This window comes from Sinohyriopsis cumingii, chromosome 12, assembly GCF_028554795.1.
Source record: "Sinohyriopsis cumingii isolate HCF-2022 chromosome 12, ASM2855479v2, whole genome shotgun sequence".
Classification (NCBI taxonomy): Eukaryota; Metazoa; Mollusca; class Bivalvia; order Unionida; family Unionidae; genus Sinohyriopsis; species Sinohyriopsis cumingii.
Genome location: NC_142972.1, coordinates 116,076,204 through 116,094,798, shown reverse-complemented (window position 1 = coordinate 116,094,798; position 18,595 = coordinate 116,076,204). Strand labels below are relative to the sequence as shown.

Genomic DNA, 18,595 nt, shown 5'->3' with positions numbered 1-18,595 from the left:
AAAAATTAAAACACACTCTACAGCAAAGAATACAATTGTCATATCATAATGAATGAATGCTTGGAGAGCAATTAATAGAAATCTGAAAATGTTAGAAGACAATGAACTGATAGCAACATATTTCTTGAGTACACTGGGTATTTATGGAAAAAATCATAGTTGAAAATGCCATTTCATTACATCGTAAGCTATTGAATGTTTTCTGAGTTGGAAATGCTATTTCTTTACTAAATAGCTTCCATTTCCTTACTACATAAGCTGTAAATGCCATTTCATTGCTACAAAATGCCATTTCATTACTACATGAGTTATTGAATGTTTTCTGTGTTTGATAAAAAAGGAGATATATTTCGATTTTCTGTACAAGTGCTTCTCATATGAAACGAGATGTAAAAAGTCGACAATGACACGAACAAAGTAGAAAACGAAGTACGATTTCTACTGCACAACAATCACTACTCATATTCAGCTAATACACAGCCGTAAGTCACGACGAGTTACACGAGAAAGTTGCCACTATTCTCATTTAATTATCAATTCTGTCACTAGAGTGCTCATGCATGTGTGTAACAACGCCATTCTAGAACATATGTAAAATTTAATTGTTTGAAATTGGTTTTATACGTATATTTAGTCCGTATTGCCGTTTCACAAGTAGCCAATACAATTTTGGGCGTGTTTTTAAACTTGTATCCAGTAGACGATATTCTTAGGTGTACTGAGTCGTTTTGAGGTTTCTTTACTTTGAATATCACATGCTTGGATCAAAGACTTTTGGACATCACAAAAAGGAAATGTAATTAATACTAAAGTGCTCCCAATTTTTGTTTTCGAACTAAGGGTAAAAACCTATTTGATACAGACATACGGTCTATGAATGTGTCTCTGCGTCAAGGCCTCGCTGCGTCTCTTCACCGTAAAAGACCACACCTAATCGAACCTCTAAAAATTAAAATTTGTTTTTAATCCATGCACACCTTGTATAAAAAGAGAGGTATCTAGTGAATGCAAAACCGCATACGTATTTTGTTCGGAGTGGAAGAAAAATAACTAATTTGATATAGCGTTTCAATAAGTTTCGGCCTGATGGCCATGACTTACAGCTTTATCGCTGCGCTACATTCAACTCGCTCTTTCCACAAAGCGAGTCGGGTGGCCGATTGGTCTGAAGAGCTTGCCTGTACCGATCACTGCCATCTCACCTCTGTCCGCGTGGGTTCGTGTCTCAGGCTCTATTGAATGTGGGTATATGAGAAATCTGCCGTACCTCATCGTGGGTCTGTGGTTCTCACTGGGGTTTTACCGGGTTCTTCCTCCATCATTTATACTGGCCGCCATGTGCTGCCTATTTTGCGCTGAAAACTGGCGTTAACCCCAAAACAAAAACACGACACAGAGTGAGAACAAAACACGTATGTCGTTTTGTACATGTATCCGGAAAAATTAACAGACCCAGTAAGTCAGTTTTGTATCAATGTGTTAATTGCAGTAATGAGCAGTGTGAAAAAATTGAGGTCAAGCTTTAATTTATTCGCGAAAAGTCTATCAATCGATACGATTATTGCAATTGCAGTGGGTATTAAATTTGTCCTCGTAGGAAATTGCTAAAGTCCTAATTGGCAAGTTCAACACAGCAGTCACAATTCCTTTCATGAAGAGAAAAAGACAATTCTAAAAGACGATTGTTTCGAAAAATTATTTGCCCTTTTAAAAGCAGAATGTCATAGCGGCCCATTAGGACAATATTTTCAAAGTAGCCGCTTGTAGCGTTACTGTATGTGACACTTGACATACAGCATTGCACGAAGTTGATCCCTTACTACATAACAAGCAATAATGCTCTTGACTATATTCATCCGGACTCCATCCAACAATGCAGAATTGGCAATTTACCTTTGATAAGTCACCTGTAGAATACACTGCATAAGAATATAATCATGGAATAAAATAAATTATTCCGGTGGATGAAAGTTCTTGGTGGACTCCCACCAGAGATTCTTTAAATCTAGCAGCACGTTCTAGATTTTTCCTAAATAGTATGATACTGGTTTGACCCATTTGCGGAAGTATACGTGTTACATGTAGCTGAGATTGATGTTCAAAATGAACAAAACATTGTGAATACAAGGAACTATTCTGCCAAGACAAGATATTAACATAAAGAAATTGAAATATCTTGTAACAAATCAAAAATCAATGCAATCGTTATTGTGTGATGAATATGGTTACAAAAATAGTAATTAGTGACATTGTAAAGAGGAACGATATTACATGGAAGGAGTACTTTTCGTGTCAAGGCGAATTACCTACAAATCCGTGTCATTTTGGTCTCCAATGAAGAAATCAAAATTTTAATGTTTGGAAAGATCCACAAAACCTGTAAAACACCAATTCATTTATCCAGGAAGAGCGAGTCCTAATCCATCGATTGTTTTGCTATGACATCCGAAACAGAAAGTGATCTGTAAATATCAGTTTCCTCGTACGAATTTTCATCTCTGACAAGGTATGTGTTCGCTGCTGCTATAAGTGTGATACCAAAATCATGTGCAATGCTTAAGTGGCGCATACATGCAATCAATGTGCTGCCACAAGGATATACTTTCGATAACAAGGAACCTCTTCAAAAACTTTGATAGCCAAAATCAACCAAAAGATGTTCTGACTACTCTAATTACTTAATGTCCAAGCCGAAAACCGAATGACATGTATTTATGAGGTATATATCATATCTTATCGCTACAACTTGGAAAATTCCACGATAATTATAGTTACGTCTTAAATGCTTACCAATGACGTACTTTGGCCAAGAAAAGTATGAGTTATTTCGTAACCTCATCGGTCTATATAGTAGTAACATTCATGCAAGAACAGTACGTACAAAGTCCGATAAAGGAAGCAAACAACATATTTACACTGCAAGCAGGAGATAATAGCACCTGGTGAACTGACAAATCAAAATTGCGTACATCAGTTACTAACGTCCTTGCATTTGTACGCTTTTCAAAAATATGTACAAAAACACATACTGTCTCTGGGACTTGAATACACGGGCACTCGATTCTTCTCCAATGATGTATCAGAATTTTATAAAATGCTAGCTCTTTTAGATTTCCGTGCTTTCTTTAGATGCGGCATAATTTGGTAGACTTGCAAAGTGACATTCTGGAACTCGTTCACAAGTTCGGATGAATCACTCAAGTTTTCTCAGAGTTAGGAGAGGTTGTAAATCGTATTGATGCTAATACTGATGGGAAGTTGGTATATTACCTTTATGAACCAACAACGTATTTCTAACAAAATTTCAAACCTAAGATATAATATGTTCATTAGGAAGTATACTGGTTCAGAACATGTTCCTCATACAAGGTTAGCACTGGTGGAAATGATTGGTATGGTACAATACACGGCTATAATGTAGCTGGCAATATGGTGCTTTTGTTGTTCTTGTTGTAGGGTTTAACGCCATTTTCAGCACAAGATACACTATACATGACGGCCAGTATTAATGGTGGAGGAAGAACCCGGAAAACCCCGGAAAGAACCACCGACCCACGAGAAGCTACTGGCAAGCTTTCTCACATACCTACATTGGCCGAACCCGAGACTAGAACCCATGCAGGCAGAGGTGAGATGGCAGTGATCCGTAACGGTGAGCCCTTTCGACCACTCGGCCAGTCGGGGCCCAAAGATGGTGCTGAGTGACCAAGTACTCCAGACTGTAGTTGGCAGATGAAAGATGGAAATAATTACACCAAAAGGGATATCTCTGCCTTCAAACCGCGAAACCGTTATCGATTTTATAAAGTGCGCATGTACCTTCGTTCCAATGCAGTGTTGGCAAGATTGTACTATATAGATGTGCTAATGTGATGCAGATCATGAACTATGTCAAAACCCTCTTGTTTTATATGTTGCCAGATATGAAAAAGTGGAATAATGTGATAGTATTGTATCATATTGTAATATAATTCGTGATTCATTTAAAGCAATGGTTCCCAAATTTTTCGGGCCACCGTCCCCTTTGGTTATCCTCAGCGCCCCATACATTACCACGTAACAAGCACTATTGAGCATTAGCGCCTTCCCTCGGAAATCCCACTGCCCCCCGAGGGGGGGTGGGGCGGTACCGCCCACTTTGGGAACATCTGATATAGAGCTACAGAGGTACAGGTCAAGTCGACCTTCCGGACCTGTTTGTAAATTTCTTCCGTGACAAAGTACAAACAATTAGAAATAAGCTTCTTAACAACACAATTTTAATTGACTCGTCGTCCCATACAGAAGGGATATAGAATTTAAGTGGCAACCATTAGCACCATTTAAACCTGTCTCTATGTATTTAGTACGTACAATCCTGATGAAGAGTGCACCAAAGTCATGTGAACTTGATCCAATACCAACATCACTGCTGCTTGAATGCTTAGATCCAGTATTGCCTTCACTAACTGATGTTATTAATACCTCTCTCTCATCAGGGGAATTCCCATCATTTTTCATAACTGCCATTGTAAAGCCTCTGCTGAAGAAACCAACACTCGACCAAAACGATTTAAAGAACTACCGTCCAGTTTCTAATCTCCCATTTATATAAAAATATTAGGTTGTTCGATCCCAGCTTGTATCTCATCTGAATTCAAACAGTCTTTTAGCAATCTACAATCTGCATCTCGCCCTTGCCACAGTACTGAAACTACTCTTCTAAAAGTAGTTAATGACATTCTCTTTGCTTTGGATAGCGGAAAGATTACAGTCCTCACCCTCCTTGATTTGTCTGCAGCATTTGACACAATAGACCATGATATATTACTTCACCGTCTCCAGCATGTATTTAGCATTCACGATACAGCCTTACTGTGGTTCAAGTCCGACATGGTCAACAGGACACAAATTGTGTTTGAAAATGGAATACACTCCAGCCCAGTTAATCTATGTTGTGGTGTTCCAGAGGGGTCTGTTCTTGGACCTGTTCTTTCATTCTATACCCTCAGCCGTTCTCAAGTGTTATACATCATCTTCCAGTGTCTCACTAATTGTACGCTAACGACACCCAGATATACTAATCTAGTCACCCAATTAAAGTTGATGCTACCATCCAAGGTGTAGAGAGGTGCATTTCTGATGTGAAGTCATGAATGACATGTACCAAGCTGCAGATGAATGACGATAAAACTGAGGCCATTCTGATCACAACACAAAGACTTTTTCATTCACATCCTTTACCTAAAACAATAAATATCAGCAACACCAGCAATAAATTCACACAGTCAATAAGATACCTAGGTGTTACGCACGACAGTACTCTCGCATTGCACCAACATGTCACGAACATATGCAAGGCTGCATATCTTGAGCTGAGACGCATCAGCTCCATTCGCAAATATATTTCAGTTGATGCCATTAAAACACGCGTGTGTTTATTAGTACTTTCAAGACTGGACTATTGTAACTCAGTTCTGTCTGGTCCATCTCAATATCAACTCAAAAACTTCAAAAACTTCAAAACACAGCTGCTCGGATCATACTTAGAGTACCACGATCAGAGCATACCTCCCCGCTGCTCTGTACCCTACACTGATATCCAGTCGATCCAGAATGAAACATGAAATGTGTTCTCTGTACTACGTTTCAACATACATATCCGACCTGTACACTCCAGTAAAAACTTATAATCCTCTTCTGACAATCGTATACTCATTATTCCCACTATGAAAACGAAGTCATATGGATAACGTTCTTTTGTATACCAGGGCCCAGCAACGTGGAATGAATTGCTCACTGAACTTAGAAAGACACAGTGATCCTATTCAAGTGTGCTCTTAAAACTCACTTATTTAGACTGCAAAAATAAACTTAAAGACCTAATAATGTTTCGTACCTTAAATATTTTCAACATGTTATTTATGTTTTCTAATTTCATGGTGTTTGTTTTTTGGAATCATATCATTATTTCTGTTGTTTATGTTATAAGTGTTGTTCATGTTGCAAAGCGCTTAGAGCTTCTAAAGATTAGGCGCTATACAAAGTCCTCATTATTATTATTATTATTATTATTATTAGATAGTTGATATACAAAGTGGTTGTAGCATATAGCTCTTCTCGTGAGATAAAACACCATGCAAAACGTAGAAAACGTCATGCAAAACATATAAAACATCATGCAAAACGTATAAAACATTATGTAAAACGTAACCAGGTAACCATTTGTTCGATTCACAAGCCTAAATTGCATTTCCAAACAGGGTTGTACTCCCCTCCTCAGGTATTGCACGTAAAAGCAGGTTTCGTCATTCATTTGGACGGTTTTAATTGATCTTTGCCATGAATCACTCTATTTTGTCCTTTTCATGTATGCAGTATGTAATATGCTTTGCTTATAAAGTGTATTTATGTCTTTGATATATGTATGTCATGAAGGGCTTTTCTTACCACTGAATTGGTACACAATTCAACCGTTGGAAAAGTTAAATTTATATACCAACATTGATGTTCTCGTTTTACCTTCGAAATATATACGCAGCTTGTCATTTGAGCTTTGACTGTGGCTTTGAGCTTTGCCTGTGGCTTTGATCGTGGCTTTGATCTTTGACTGTGGCTTCGAGCTTTGACTGTGACTTTCAGCTTTGACTGTGGCTTTCACCTTTGAATGGCTTTCAGCTTTGCCTGTGGCTTTGATCTTTGACTGTGGCTTTCAGATTTGACTGTTTCTATCAGCTTTGAATGGCTTTGAGATTTGCCTGTGGCTTTGAGTGTGGCTTTGATCTTTCACTGTGGCTTTCAGCTTTGACGGTGGCTTTGAGCGTGACTTTGATGTTAGCGAGATAAACCTTGCAAATTACATTGTTTTATGAATTCCAATGTTAGTGTTAAATTGTCTATGTTGCCAGCTTTCCTCACTAAGTTCCGATGGAAGACAAATACGGGACAAGTGACTATGTACTAAGTAGCTAAGAAGCTGAAGGCTTGTATTAACTTGAATTTGAAATCCAGTTTATGATTAACAAATTGCGATAAATTTGTAAATGTTTACACATGTAGAGAAATATCAGTATGCTAAATTGTGCTTAGTCATTATTGGATGAATAGCAATGATGATGTTGACATTCTCTGACAGATAGTTGATGAGACGGTATGTTCAAGCATTGATGATCTAGACATTCTCTGACACATAGTTGATGAGACAGTATGTTCAATTCAGAGCAACCTGAAGAAGAAAGGACCAAAAGAGACCCATCATTTTCCTAAAATTAAATCCATTTTTTGAAAGAATTTTTAACGATTTTTAATCTTAATTGTGTTATCTAAAAGCTCAAGGTATTTCAAAGACTATGGTTTTGACCTAGATGAATGAAAATTGTAGCTTTTAAGAATGACTTTTTTTCGCTTTCTATTTTTTTTCAAGCCAAGTTCTGTACCGTAAATCTGTGAAAAGTTCACAAACTGAGACAGTCACCGTTATTGACACACCCGTGAGGCTAATGCAGCTTTATGACAACCGTATTTATTGGGTTTCCCTTGACGAAAATAAACTGACTGTTAGATCAGTATCCTTGGATGGAAACGAAACAAGAATACACTATAAAAGGAACTTTACCATTCCTAACGCCTACGCTTTCGATGCTTTCGGGTAAGGTTACATTTCTATCTATCTATCTATCTATCTATCTATCTATCTATCTATCTATCTATCTATCTATCTATCTATGTATCTATCTATGTATCTATCTATCTATCTATCTATCTATCTATCCAAGTATGTATGTATGTATGTATGTCTATCTATCTACGTATCTATCTATCTATCTATCTATCTATCTTCTTATGTCACGTTTTCAGGCTCGAGAAAACAGTAACACAAGAAAGAGTGACAACAACAAGCTTTGAAAAAATACAATAATTTATTTCCCTGGAAAAATTCTGTAAAAATAAAAAAATATGAACTTACGGTTTTATAGAATTAAATCCAAAAATAATCCAAGAATACAATTTTAGTAGTCCTAATAAAAAAATGTTCTACTGATTTTAAGTTCGAATCCGGACGAAGAATCCAACGCGGGAGACAATGTAGTATGCTGTAACATCTAGTTTTGAAGTCTACAGTTCCTTGTAGAAACAAGAATTATAATTCCAGTTTTTGATAGCTGAATAAATTTGTATAAAAGCTGTCCTTATTCAACAATTTCACATGAACACATGTATTTTCCAGAAAAATAACAGAATTAATCCTTTTGAATCCAAGTAATTTGAAATAACTCCAAACAGCACAACATACAACTTCCAGTGTAACCGCCCAATTTCTACTGAGAATAATTCTCCAAAACAAAGGTTATATCGCCTTCTAAAACGTAAACAGGGGATCCCGTGATCATGTTCTGGAAGCTCGTAGAAATTAGGTACTTGTTAAAGATCACGTTCACCCAATGTGGCCCTGACGAAAACCAATCTTTTTACTCTAAGAAATAAAAAATAATAATTTATATGTTAAACTCGTAGTCCCAAATGACCTTGACAACAACCAATCATTTTAAAATTAGAAAAGAATTTTGAATCAAGGTCAGGATTTAGATCAACACCTGGTGTTCATAAAACGAACAGTCAAGGTAAAACTATTTTCTGAAAAAAGTATCATCTCTAGTGAAAAAATTTATATTACAATATTATGTAATAAAAAAATAAAACTGACAAACAATTAAATTGAACAAAATATATATTAAATCAGATATAATTAAATCAAATATACATAACACTTTCCCCATAAAGAAAAAGAAAGATGTATACATAAAGCTTTCCTTTTACCACAGACGAATTATACATGAGGTTTAAAAGAACTCGAATAAATTACACACAGTGTACATGAAATAATACATTGTTATACACTGAAAAGTGCGTCTGCTATTAAATTATATATTCCCTTGATGTGTCTGATGTCAAGATTATATTCCTGTAACAACAAACTGCACATTAGTAGTCTTTGATTTTTATTTTTTATCCTGCCAATGAAAGTAAGAGGGTTTTGGTCACTAAATGCAATAATCGAAGAAGGAGCTGAACTTCAAAATGGTGTAATGCCAATATCAAAGCCAAACATTCCTTCTCGAATCATTTCTTTGGTGCTTATTTAATTTCTTAGAAATTAGCACACTGGATGATCAATACCATTTTCATCTTCTTGAATTAAAACGGCTCCAACCCCAACATCACTTACATCAACATACAGTTTAAAGGATTCGCTGAAATTTGGAGCCGTAAGAACTGGCGCTCTTTGAAGTAGGGCTTTCAACTTGTCAAAAGCCTCCTGACATTTTTCAGTCCAAAGGATCTTGTTTTTCTTACTCAATAAATTGGTCAGGGGTTCAGCAGTTATAGAAAAATTAGAACAAAGTTTTTGATAGTATCAGGCCATACCTAAAAATCGCATCAGTTGCTTTTTATTAACAGGCATGGGAAATTCAGAGATAACCTTGACCTTATCATCCATAGGTTCAACTTGTCCAGTTCCCACATTGTGTCCTAGAAAAGTTACACTAGCAAGGCAGAACTCACTTTTAGATAAATTAGTTGTCAAACATGCATCTGCGAGTCTATCAAAGAATTTCCGAAATATTATTAGTAGTCGTAGTAGGAGTATTAGTAGTAGTAGTAGTACAAAATATTCAGAAGGTCAAATTTGGTGACATACTTGGCATTCCCGATCTTATCAATACAGTCATCGATTCTTGGTAATGGGAATGAATCTGTTTTTGTCACACTATTCACCTTCCTCTAATCAGTATACATATGAAAAGTTTCATCTGGTTTTGGAACAAATATGCATGGTGAACTCCAGTCCCTTTTACTGGGCTCCATAAAATCATTATCCAGCAAATATTGAATTTCTTTCTTCAAGTATTCCTGTTTGAGAGGGTTCATCCTGTACGAGTGTTGTTTGACAGGTTTAAAATTTACAATTTCACCGTCATGGAAAATTATGTTTGTCGATGTAGGAGCATCTGGAAATAAGTGCTCATATTCAAATAATAACTGTTTTAGTTCATTTCTTTCTTGCACTTGCAAATGTGAAAGTTTATGGTCCAGATATTTACTAATTTCTGAATTCCGACGATTTGTCACTCAAATATCAGTAGAATCGGATGATATTCCTTCACTTTAATCTACACTGAGTGGGACAGGTACAACTAAATTAATTGCATGTGTAACCTGGGTATCTCTTTGAATATACTCTTTTAGCATGTTTATGTGACATAATTGTTTTTGTTTACGCCTCTCGGGAGTATTTATGATGTAATTTAGATTATTTACTTTCCTGTCAACTGTGAAGAGACAATGATACTTGGCCTGAAGAAGGTTTTGTGGTTTGGACAAGAGAGCCAGGACTCTATCACCAGGCTGAAAACTCCTTTCCTTGAGTTTTTATCATATCTTGACTTCATTTTTGACTGAGTTGAGTGCAGATTTGCCCTTGCGACCTCACAAGCCTTTGACAACTTATACTTAAAATTAGAAACATAATGAAGAAGACTAATTTCGGAATCATATTTTTCAAAGTTGGATGACATCTTTCTCATGACCCATGGCTCTCAGGGTGATGGGCAGAAGATTTGAATTGTTGAATGCCTAAGTCGTACATAACTTGCTGAAAAATTCTAGACATGAAATCTGAGGCTCGATCAGACCGTTCAGACTTGAGAAGGCCAAATTGAGTAACAAAAACTTTATCAAACCTTTTATTATTGTTTTAGATTTTATATTCCTCAAGGGAATTGCCTCTGGATACCTTGTTGACACACACACACACACAGGTCAACAGGTATTGGTTACCTGACTTGATCTTATTTAAGGGACCAACACAATCTACCATAATTCTCCTAAATGGTTCGTCAAAGCCAGGAATAGGTTGTAGATGAGACTTCGGAATCTTCTGATTCGGTTTTCCTACCATTTGACAGGTATGACAAGATCCACAGAATTTGCCAACATCACTTTTGATTTTTGGCCAACAGAAATGAGTTAAGATCATGTGATAACCTTTATTGATCCCTAAATGACCAGTCAATGGGGTTTCATGGGCCAGACTAAGTATTTCCTGTCTGTAAGGTTATGGAACTACAACTTGATAGTTCACTGACCATTCGTGATTATCAGGTACCTTGGGAGGTCTCCAATTTACGAACTTCTGTAGATTCCGTTTCACTAATGGCCGTTTGAAACAAACAGGAAATCTCGGGATCTTTCTCTTGTTCGAAAAGTTATTGTCGTTTATCACCCTGATTAGAATAAAGAGGTTCCATGTGAGCAATACCTTCTGATTGATCAAACCAAGGAGTGAAAGTGATCCCATCAAGAGCCTGACGAATACATGTGTAATCTAAAGGAATACTTGGGGCCCCGAGTGGCCGAGTGGTCTAAAGCGCTCTCCGTTACAGATGACTTCCATCTCACCTCTGTCTTAGGCGGTTCTAGTCCGGGATTCGGCTAATGTGGGTATGTGAGAAAGCTTGCCAGTAGCTTCTCGTGGGTCGGTGGTTCTTCCCGAGGTTTTCCTGGGTTCTTACTCCACCATTAATAATGGCCGCCATGAATAGCCTATCGTGTGCTGAAAAATGGCGTTAAGCCCCACAACAACAACAACAACAACAAAAAGGAATACTTTCCTTATCTACATTATTCTCAAGAGCTTTCTTTTCCATAGCTCTGGTAACTGCCCAGGCTGGGAATAAATCAGGGAATTCTTTTTCAATTGGATCGACGTTCTGATCCAAGGCAGGCTTGATAGTTACAAGTGGATTAACCACAACCTTGTCTCCAGCTAGGTCGTTGTCTACTATTAAATGAATGCCCTCAACAGGTAACACAGAGACTGTTCCGACTGTCACGGGTCCTGAGACTAAATATATTGACAAATTTCCACAATGGAGAGGAACATTATCAAAGCCGCGCTCTACTCCCTGAATAAGAACATTCTCATTAGAAGAATACTTCTCAGAAAAAGGCAAAGTATCTGACAATAAAAGACTCTGAGAAGCTCCTGTGTCCCTTAAAATCTTAATGGGGATAGGATTGGCCGAATCACCCAAGAATGATATAGAACCCTTTGATATAAATGGTTCATAATTCGCCATAATAAAATCAGACTGAAGTTTATTGGACCCAACAAATGTATTGTTTACAATACATGACCGTGACCTTGACCTCGTAGCCATAAGAGCATTTAGAATAGGTTTGTCTTGATTCTGATGCCTATTTTTCAATTTGTAGCAATCAGAAATAACGTGTACTTTTTTCTTACAATAGGTACACGTAGGAAGAGATAAGGATTTTAACTCAAGCTTCTATTAAGTTTGATTTTTAGAAGTTGTGCCAGTTTGAGTTTTAGACGGGCTTGCATTAGGCTGAAATACTCAGCAGCAGCACGAGTTGCATTTTCCAAGGTTTCAGTCTGATGCTCGTCAAGATAAGACCCTGATGTCACTATGGACACAGTTTTGGAAATCTTGAAGTAATACAAGTTGTCTGAGACTTTCATAATCTCGTTCAACTTTCTTAGCTAAGCAGCATCTATCAAATAACTGCTCTTTTTCTCTGGCAAATTCGACATGAGTTTGTCCCTCTTTTTTCTATAGTTTCTGAATTTTTGCCGATAAGCTTGAGGGACTAACTCATAACCCATTAGAATGCATTCTTGAACCACATTATAGTTACCACTTTGGTGAACTGACAGAATTGTAAATATCATTAGCCTTACGTAAATTTTGCTTTGAAGTATGAATGTGTTGTTCACTTGCCAGTTCCATTTCCTTCATTTTTCATTGGTATTCCCTCTCTTTCTCTCTTTCTTCCATTTGCGTTTGTCTTTTTTCTCTCTTTCTTCCTTATCTAACTGCATTTGCATTTGTTTTTCTTTATCTCTCTCTCAAATTGCAACTTTATTTGTTATTTTTGTAATGACATTTGTTCTTTGTCTTTCTCCAATTTCATTTGTTCTTTTTCTGTTTCCAATTGCAACTGCATTGCATTTGTTTTTCTTCTTTATCTTTCTGAAGCTCCAGCTTCCTCAACTCCAATTACATTTTGTATTTTAATTCTAATTCCTTCATTTGTATGTCAGTGTCTGATACAGACTTAATGATCGAAACCAAAGCACTTTTATCCAAAAAATTCTATTCAACCAAAAACTGAACCAAAATATTTCTTATTTCCTGTTTCGTTAAGGAAGCCTTTATTTACTTCAGAAAGATCGTATTTTCTGGCGAGTTGAATAAAATCATCTTATTTGAAAAGATCTAAATGTTCCTGGGTAGGATTTGAAAGAAAGCTTTCTACTTTTGATGACATTTAAGAAAAAGCTTGCCGATTTCAAAAAGATTTCAAAAAACTAGGGAAATTCAAATTTCAGAAAACAAAGTTTTCTGAAATATTCTATCCAAAATTCAAAATTATCCTTAGGACGAGCGCCCAATTCTTATGCCACGTGTTTAGGCTCAAATAAAAGGTAACAACAAGAAAGAGTGAAAACAACAAGATTTGAATAAATACAATAATTTATTTCCCTGGAAAAATTCTATAAAAATAAAAAATATGAACTTACGGTTTTATACAATCAAATACAAAAATAATCCAAAATAAATCCAAGAATAAAATGTATTAGTCCTAATAATAAAATGTTCTATTGATTTCAATCTCGACGAAGAATCCAAGATGGAAGACGATGGCGTATGCTGTAAGATGTAGTTTTGAAGTCTACAGTTCCTTGTAGAAACAAAAATTATCTCTCCGGTTTTTGATAGCTAAATATTTTTTTATAAAAGCTGTCCTTATTCAACAATTTCACATTAGCACACGTATTTTCCAGAAAAATAACAGAATTAATCCTTTCAAATCCAAGTAATTTAAAAAAAAACTCCAATCAAAGTAATTTGAAATAACTCCAAACATCACAACATACAACTTCTAGTGTAACAACCCAACTTCTACTGAGAATAATTCTCCCGAACAAAGTTTTTATCGTCTTCTAAAAGGTAAACAAGGAGTCACGTGATCATGTTCTGGAAGCTCGTCGAAATTAGGTACTTTTAAAAATCACTGACGATTCCTGTCTATTTCATACAGATATATCTCGATGAAAGTTCGTTCAAGTTTGCTGGGCCGACTAGTAAACGGCTACCCCCTCATCTTTCGATAGGGAATGGACTCTGACCTTAAACCCCAACATAAATGTCTAAATATCAAAAATAGTGACAAGGATCAGAGGAAACCCGGTCTAGGCAACATGCTACACTATGAGTGTCAGTTTTCCTCGTTTTCGTGTGACATTCATCCCAATTACTGACAACAAATGGATCCTGTTTAGTGTCAATGTACTAGTTCCCACGAACCGTAATATTCACATATAATTGTAAAGTCTATCCTCGTCCATAGGGAATTCTCTTCTACGTTGAATAACTTAACTTAAATATCCTTGTATTGTTTTCCTTTCATAGAGAATTCCTTGTTACTCTGAGAGCTTAAATGATCCTGTACGTCTACATTAATAGTGAGCTCCTTCCTAAATAACACTATGTATCTATGTGTGAGTGTGCATATATATATATATATATATATATATATATATATATATATATATATATATATATATATATATATATAATGTATGACTAAATAGAGACAAACAGCTTTATCAATATTTGTGTATGCATTATGCACACTTATTAAAGATGAAGAAAATAAATAAATAAATAAATTTTTAAAAAAAATATTATGTCTTGATATATTCTTGAGAAATGTTAAATATTTCATCAGAACTCAGTTTATATAATAAAAAATTATGGCGTGCATAATGTTTACTATCAAGTATTTTATAAATAATTATTCAGATTTTATTGAGAATTAAATTAAAAATGCACTTTCTTTTTTAAAGAATTTGCAAACGTATTTTTATGATATTCCTTTATACTTTCACCAATTAAGTTATTCTGCAAAGTAAAATAATATAAAAATATTCTTAACTAATTGTAAACAGGGGACATGATTCATTAAAAAAAATTAAAAAAATAATGAATGTCATATAGTGTTTTTGAATTTAGACCTTTTGGATATACCGTATTAAGACGGTGAATCCAGTAGGTTTCCTTTAGCAGACGTTCCATCTAAGTATCAGCTTTAACAATAGGTTGGAAGGGGAAATCTTGCAAGGTATGGGGAAAAAATTTAAAATGTGCGGTAATATGAGATGAAAATAATTGATCGATATCATTTTTTATATCTGATCTATGTTGGTTCATACGTTTAGATATTTGTTGACTAGTTTGTCCAATATATTGGATGCCACATTTTTTGCATGCTATCAAATAAATAACATTTGATGTTGCACAATTAGTATCACAACGCATATTAAAAGTTTCTTTCGTATTATTAATATTGAAGGAAGTATTTTCATTAATAAATACTATACATGATGTAATTCATCTTCATACCATACTATACAGGGTGTATTTCATCTTCATGCCATACTATACAAGATGTAATTCATCCTCAGACCATACTATAGAGGGTGTAATTCATCTTTATACAATACAATATCTAATGTAATTCATCTTCATACCATACTATAGAGGGTGTAATTCATCTTCATACCGTACTATAGAGCGTGTAATTCATCTTCATACCATACTATAGACGGTGTAATTCATCTTCATACCATACTATAGAGAGTGTAATTCATCCTCATGCCATACAATAGACGGTGTAATTCATCTTTATACCATACTATAGAGGGTGCAATTCATCTTCATACCATACTATAGATGGTGTAATTCATCTTCATACCATACTACAGAGGGTGTAATTCATCTTTATACCATACAATACAGGATGTAATTCATCTTTATACCATACTGTACAGGATGTAATTCATCAGCATACCATACTATACAGGATGCAATTCATCTTTATACCATACATTACAGGATGTAATTCATCTTCATACCATACTGTACAGGATGTAATTCATTTTCATACCATACTATACAGGATGTAATTCATCAGCATACTATACTATAGAGCGTGTAATTCATCTTTATACCATACTATACAGGGTGTAATTCATCTTTATACCATACATTACAGGATGTAATTCATCTTCATACCATACTGTACAGGGTGTACTTCATCTTCATACCATACTATACAGGGTGTAATTCATCTTTACACCATACTATACAGGATGTAATTCATCTTTATACCATACTGTACAGGATGTAATTCATCAGCTTACCATACTATACAGGATGTGATTCATCTTTATACCATACATTACAGGATGTAATTCATCTTCATACCATACTGTACAGGATGTAATTCATCTTCATAATATACTATACAGGATGTAATTCATCAGCATACCATACTATAGAGCGTGTAATTCATCTTTATACCATACTATACAGGGTGTAATTCATCTTTATACCATACATTACAGGATGTGATTCATCTTCATACCATCCTGTACAGGGTGTATTTCATCTTCATACCATACTGTATAGAGTGTATTTCATCTTCATACCATACTATACAGAGTGTATTTCATCTTCATACCATACTAAACGGGGTGTAATTCAACCTCATACCATACTACAGAGTATGTAATTCATTTTCATACCATACTATACAGGATGTAATTCATCTTCATACCATACTATACAGAGTGTATTTCATATTCATACCATACTATACGGGGTGTAATTCATCCTCATACCATACAAATCAGGATGTAATTCATCCTCATACCATACTACACGAGGTGTAATTCATCCTCATACCATGCTATACAGGGTGTAATTCATCCTCATACCATGCTATACAGGGTGTAATTCATCCTCATACCATACTACACGAGGTGTAATTCATCCTCATACCATGCTATACAGGGTGTAATTCATCCTCATACCATGCTATACAGGGTGTAATTCATCCTCATACCATACTACACGAGGTGTAATTCATCCTCATACCATGCTATACATGGTGTAATTCATCCTCATACCATACTATACGGGGTGTAATTCATCTTCATACCATACTATACAGAGTGTATTTCATCTTCATACCATACTATACAGAGTGTATTTCATCTTTATACCATACTATACGGGGTGTAATTCATCCTCATACCATGCTATACAGGGTGTAATTCATCCTCATACCATACTATACGGGGTGTAATTCATCCTCATACCATACAAATCAGGATGTAATTCATCCTCATACCATACTACACGAGGTGTAATTCATCCTCATACCATGCTATACAGGGTGTAATTCATCCTCATACCATGCTATACAGGGTGTAATTCATCCTCATACCATACTATACGGGGTGTAATTCATCCTCATACCATACAAATCAGGGTGTAAATCAACTTCATGCCATACTATACAGGATGTAATTCATCTTCAACTGACCATCACCCATAACAGCATTAACTTGGAGTTTGATTTTTGGTATTTACAATTGTGAAATTGATTTTGTAGTTTTCTTTTCGCGTTTTAATTCACCACCACTGAACAATGTCTCCTATAAATTCAAATTGTTTAAACCCTGCCATAGCCTTAGATGGCTGTACTGTAGGATTTTTATTCTCTTTGAAAATCTCAAGTACCCGTAGAACTTAATCTATGTTTGTTTTTCAAGTGTGCCATGTAACCAAAATTACGTCAAAATATTCGAGAAAACATTAAATAATATATAGTTTTGCATACATGGATACCATATTTATTAGTACCATAGGAAAATATTTGAGTACTGTATTTCTAAAGTAAGAACCTAGAATTCTTATGTTATTGTACTTTTGGGAAACCTTTAGATCACAAATGACGAAATTATTCAGTGATTTTAAATTTATTACGATGAAAAATAGCTTCCACCATTATTTTGTAGAATTTTGACACATATTTATTCAATGCCACAACAAAGGACTACATTCATAGATACAGAGGTCGTGATAGTCTGGCAAAATGAATTGAACTGGACAGTCTGAATGCAACGTCTGGTTTTGATTATTTTACCGTTATTTGAATTATTAAAATATACAAGAGTTGACCAAATCAGCTTTCAGGTTTGGGGTTTATTTTCAAGGTTGTTGTATGTTACTGCATTTAATCTGTAATATTTGTGTAGTTCATGTGTTTAATACTCATCATAACTGCTATACATTTAAATTCATCTCGACCCTGTGCAAGATAAGCAATTTTATCAACAGTCTATCGAGAATAAGTAAAGTATATTATTTATATTAGTAGTAGTAGTAGGAGTATTTGTAGTAATAGTAGTAGTAGTATAAAACTGCAAACAGAATAGTGTGTGTGTGTGATTTGGATATTTAAGGTAGCTTTTTCAGTCATATCGCTCCGACGTCTGCTGTGTCGCAGTTTACAGTCACGTCTAGCATTGGGACATCATGCCGCTGACATGTATCATCATGTCCCACCCAGTCACACTATCCTGACATCAGGCGGACCAGTCTTCACACTAACCTCTTAATGCTGAGCGCCTAGCGAGGCTGCTGTTAATACCATTTTATAAGTCTTTGGTATGACTCTG

General features: G+C 35.4%; 1 protein-coding gene across 1 annotated transcript in view; it reads left to right on the top strand.

Moving 5' to 3' along the window:
• Nucleotides 1-18,595, top strand: part of LOC149787301 (uncharacterized) — a 98,943-nt gene that overhangs the window by 36,844 nt on the left and 43,504 nt on the right. The window contains exon 6 of the mRNA XM_089977839.1: nucleotides 7,403-7,627. Coding sequence (XP_089833965.1) covers nucleotides 7,403-7,627 — 225 coding nt within the window. The remainder of the gene's footprint in view (nucleotides 1-7,402; nucleotides 7,628-18,595) is intronic.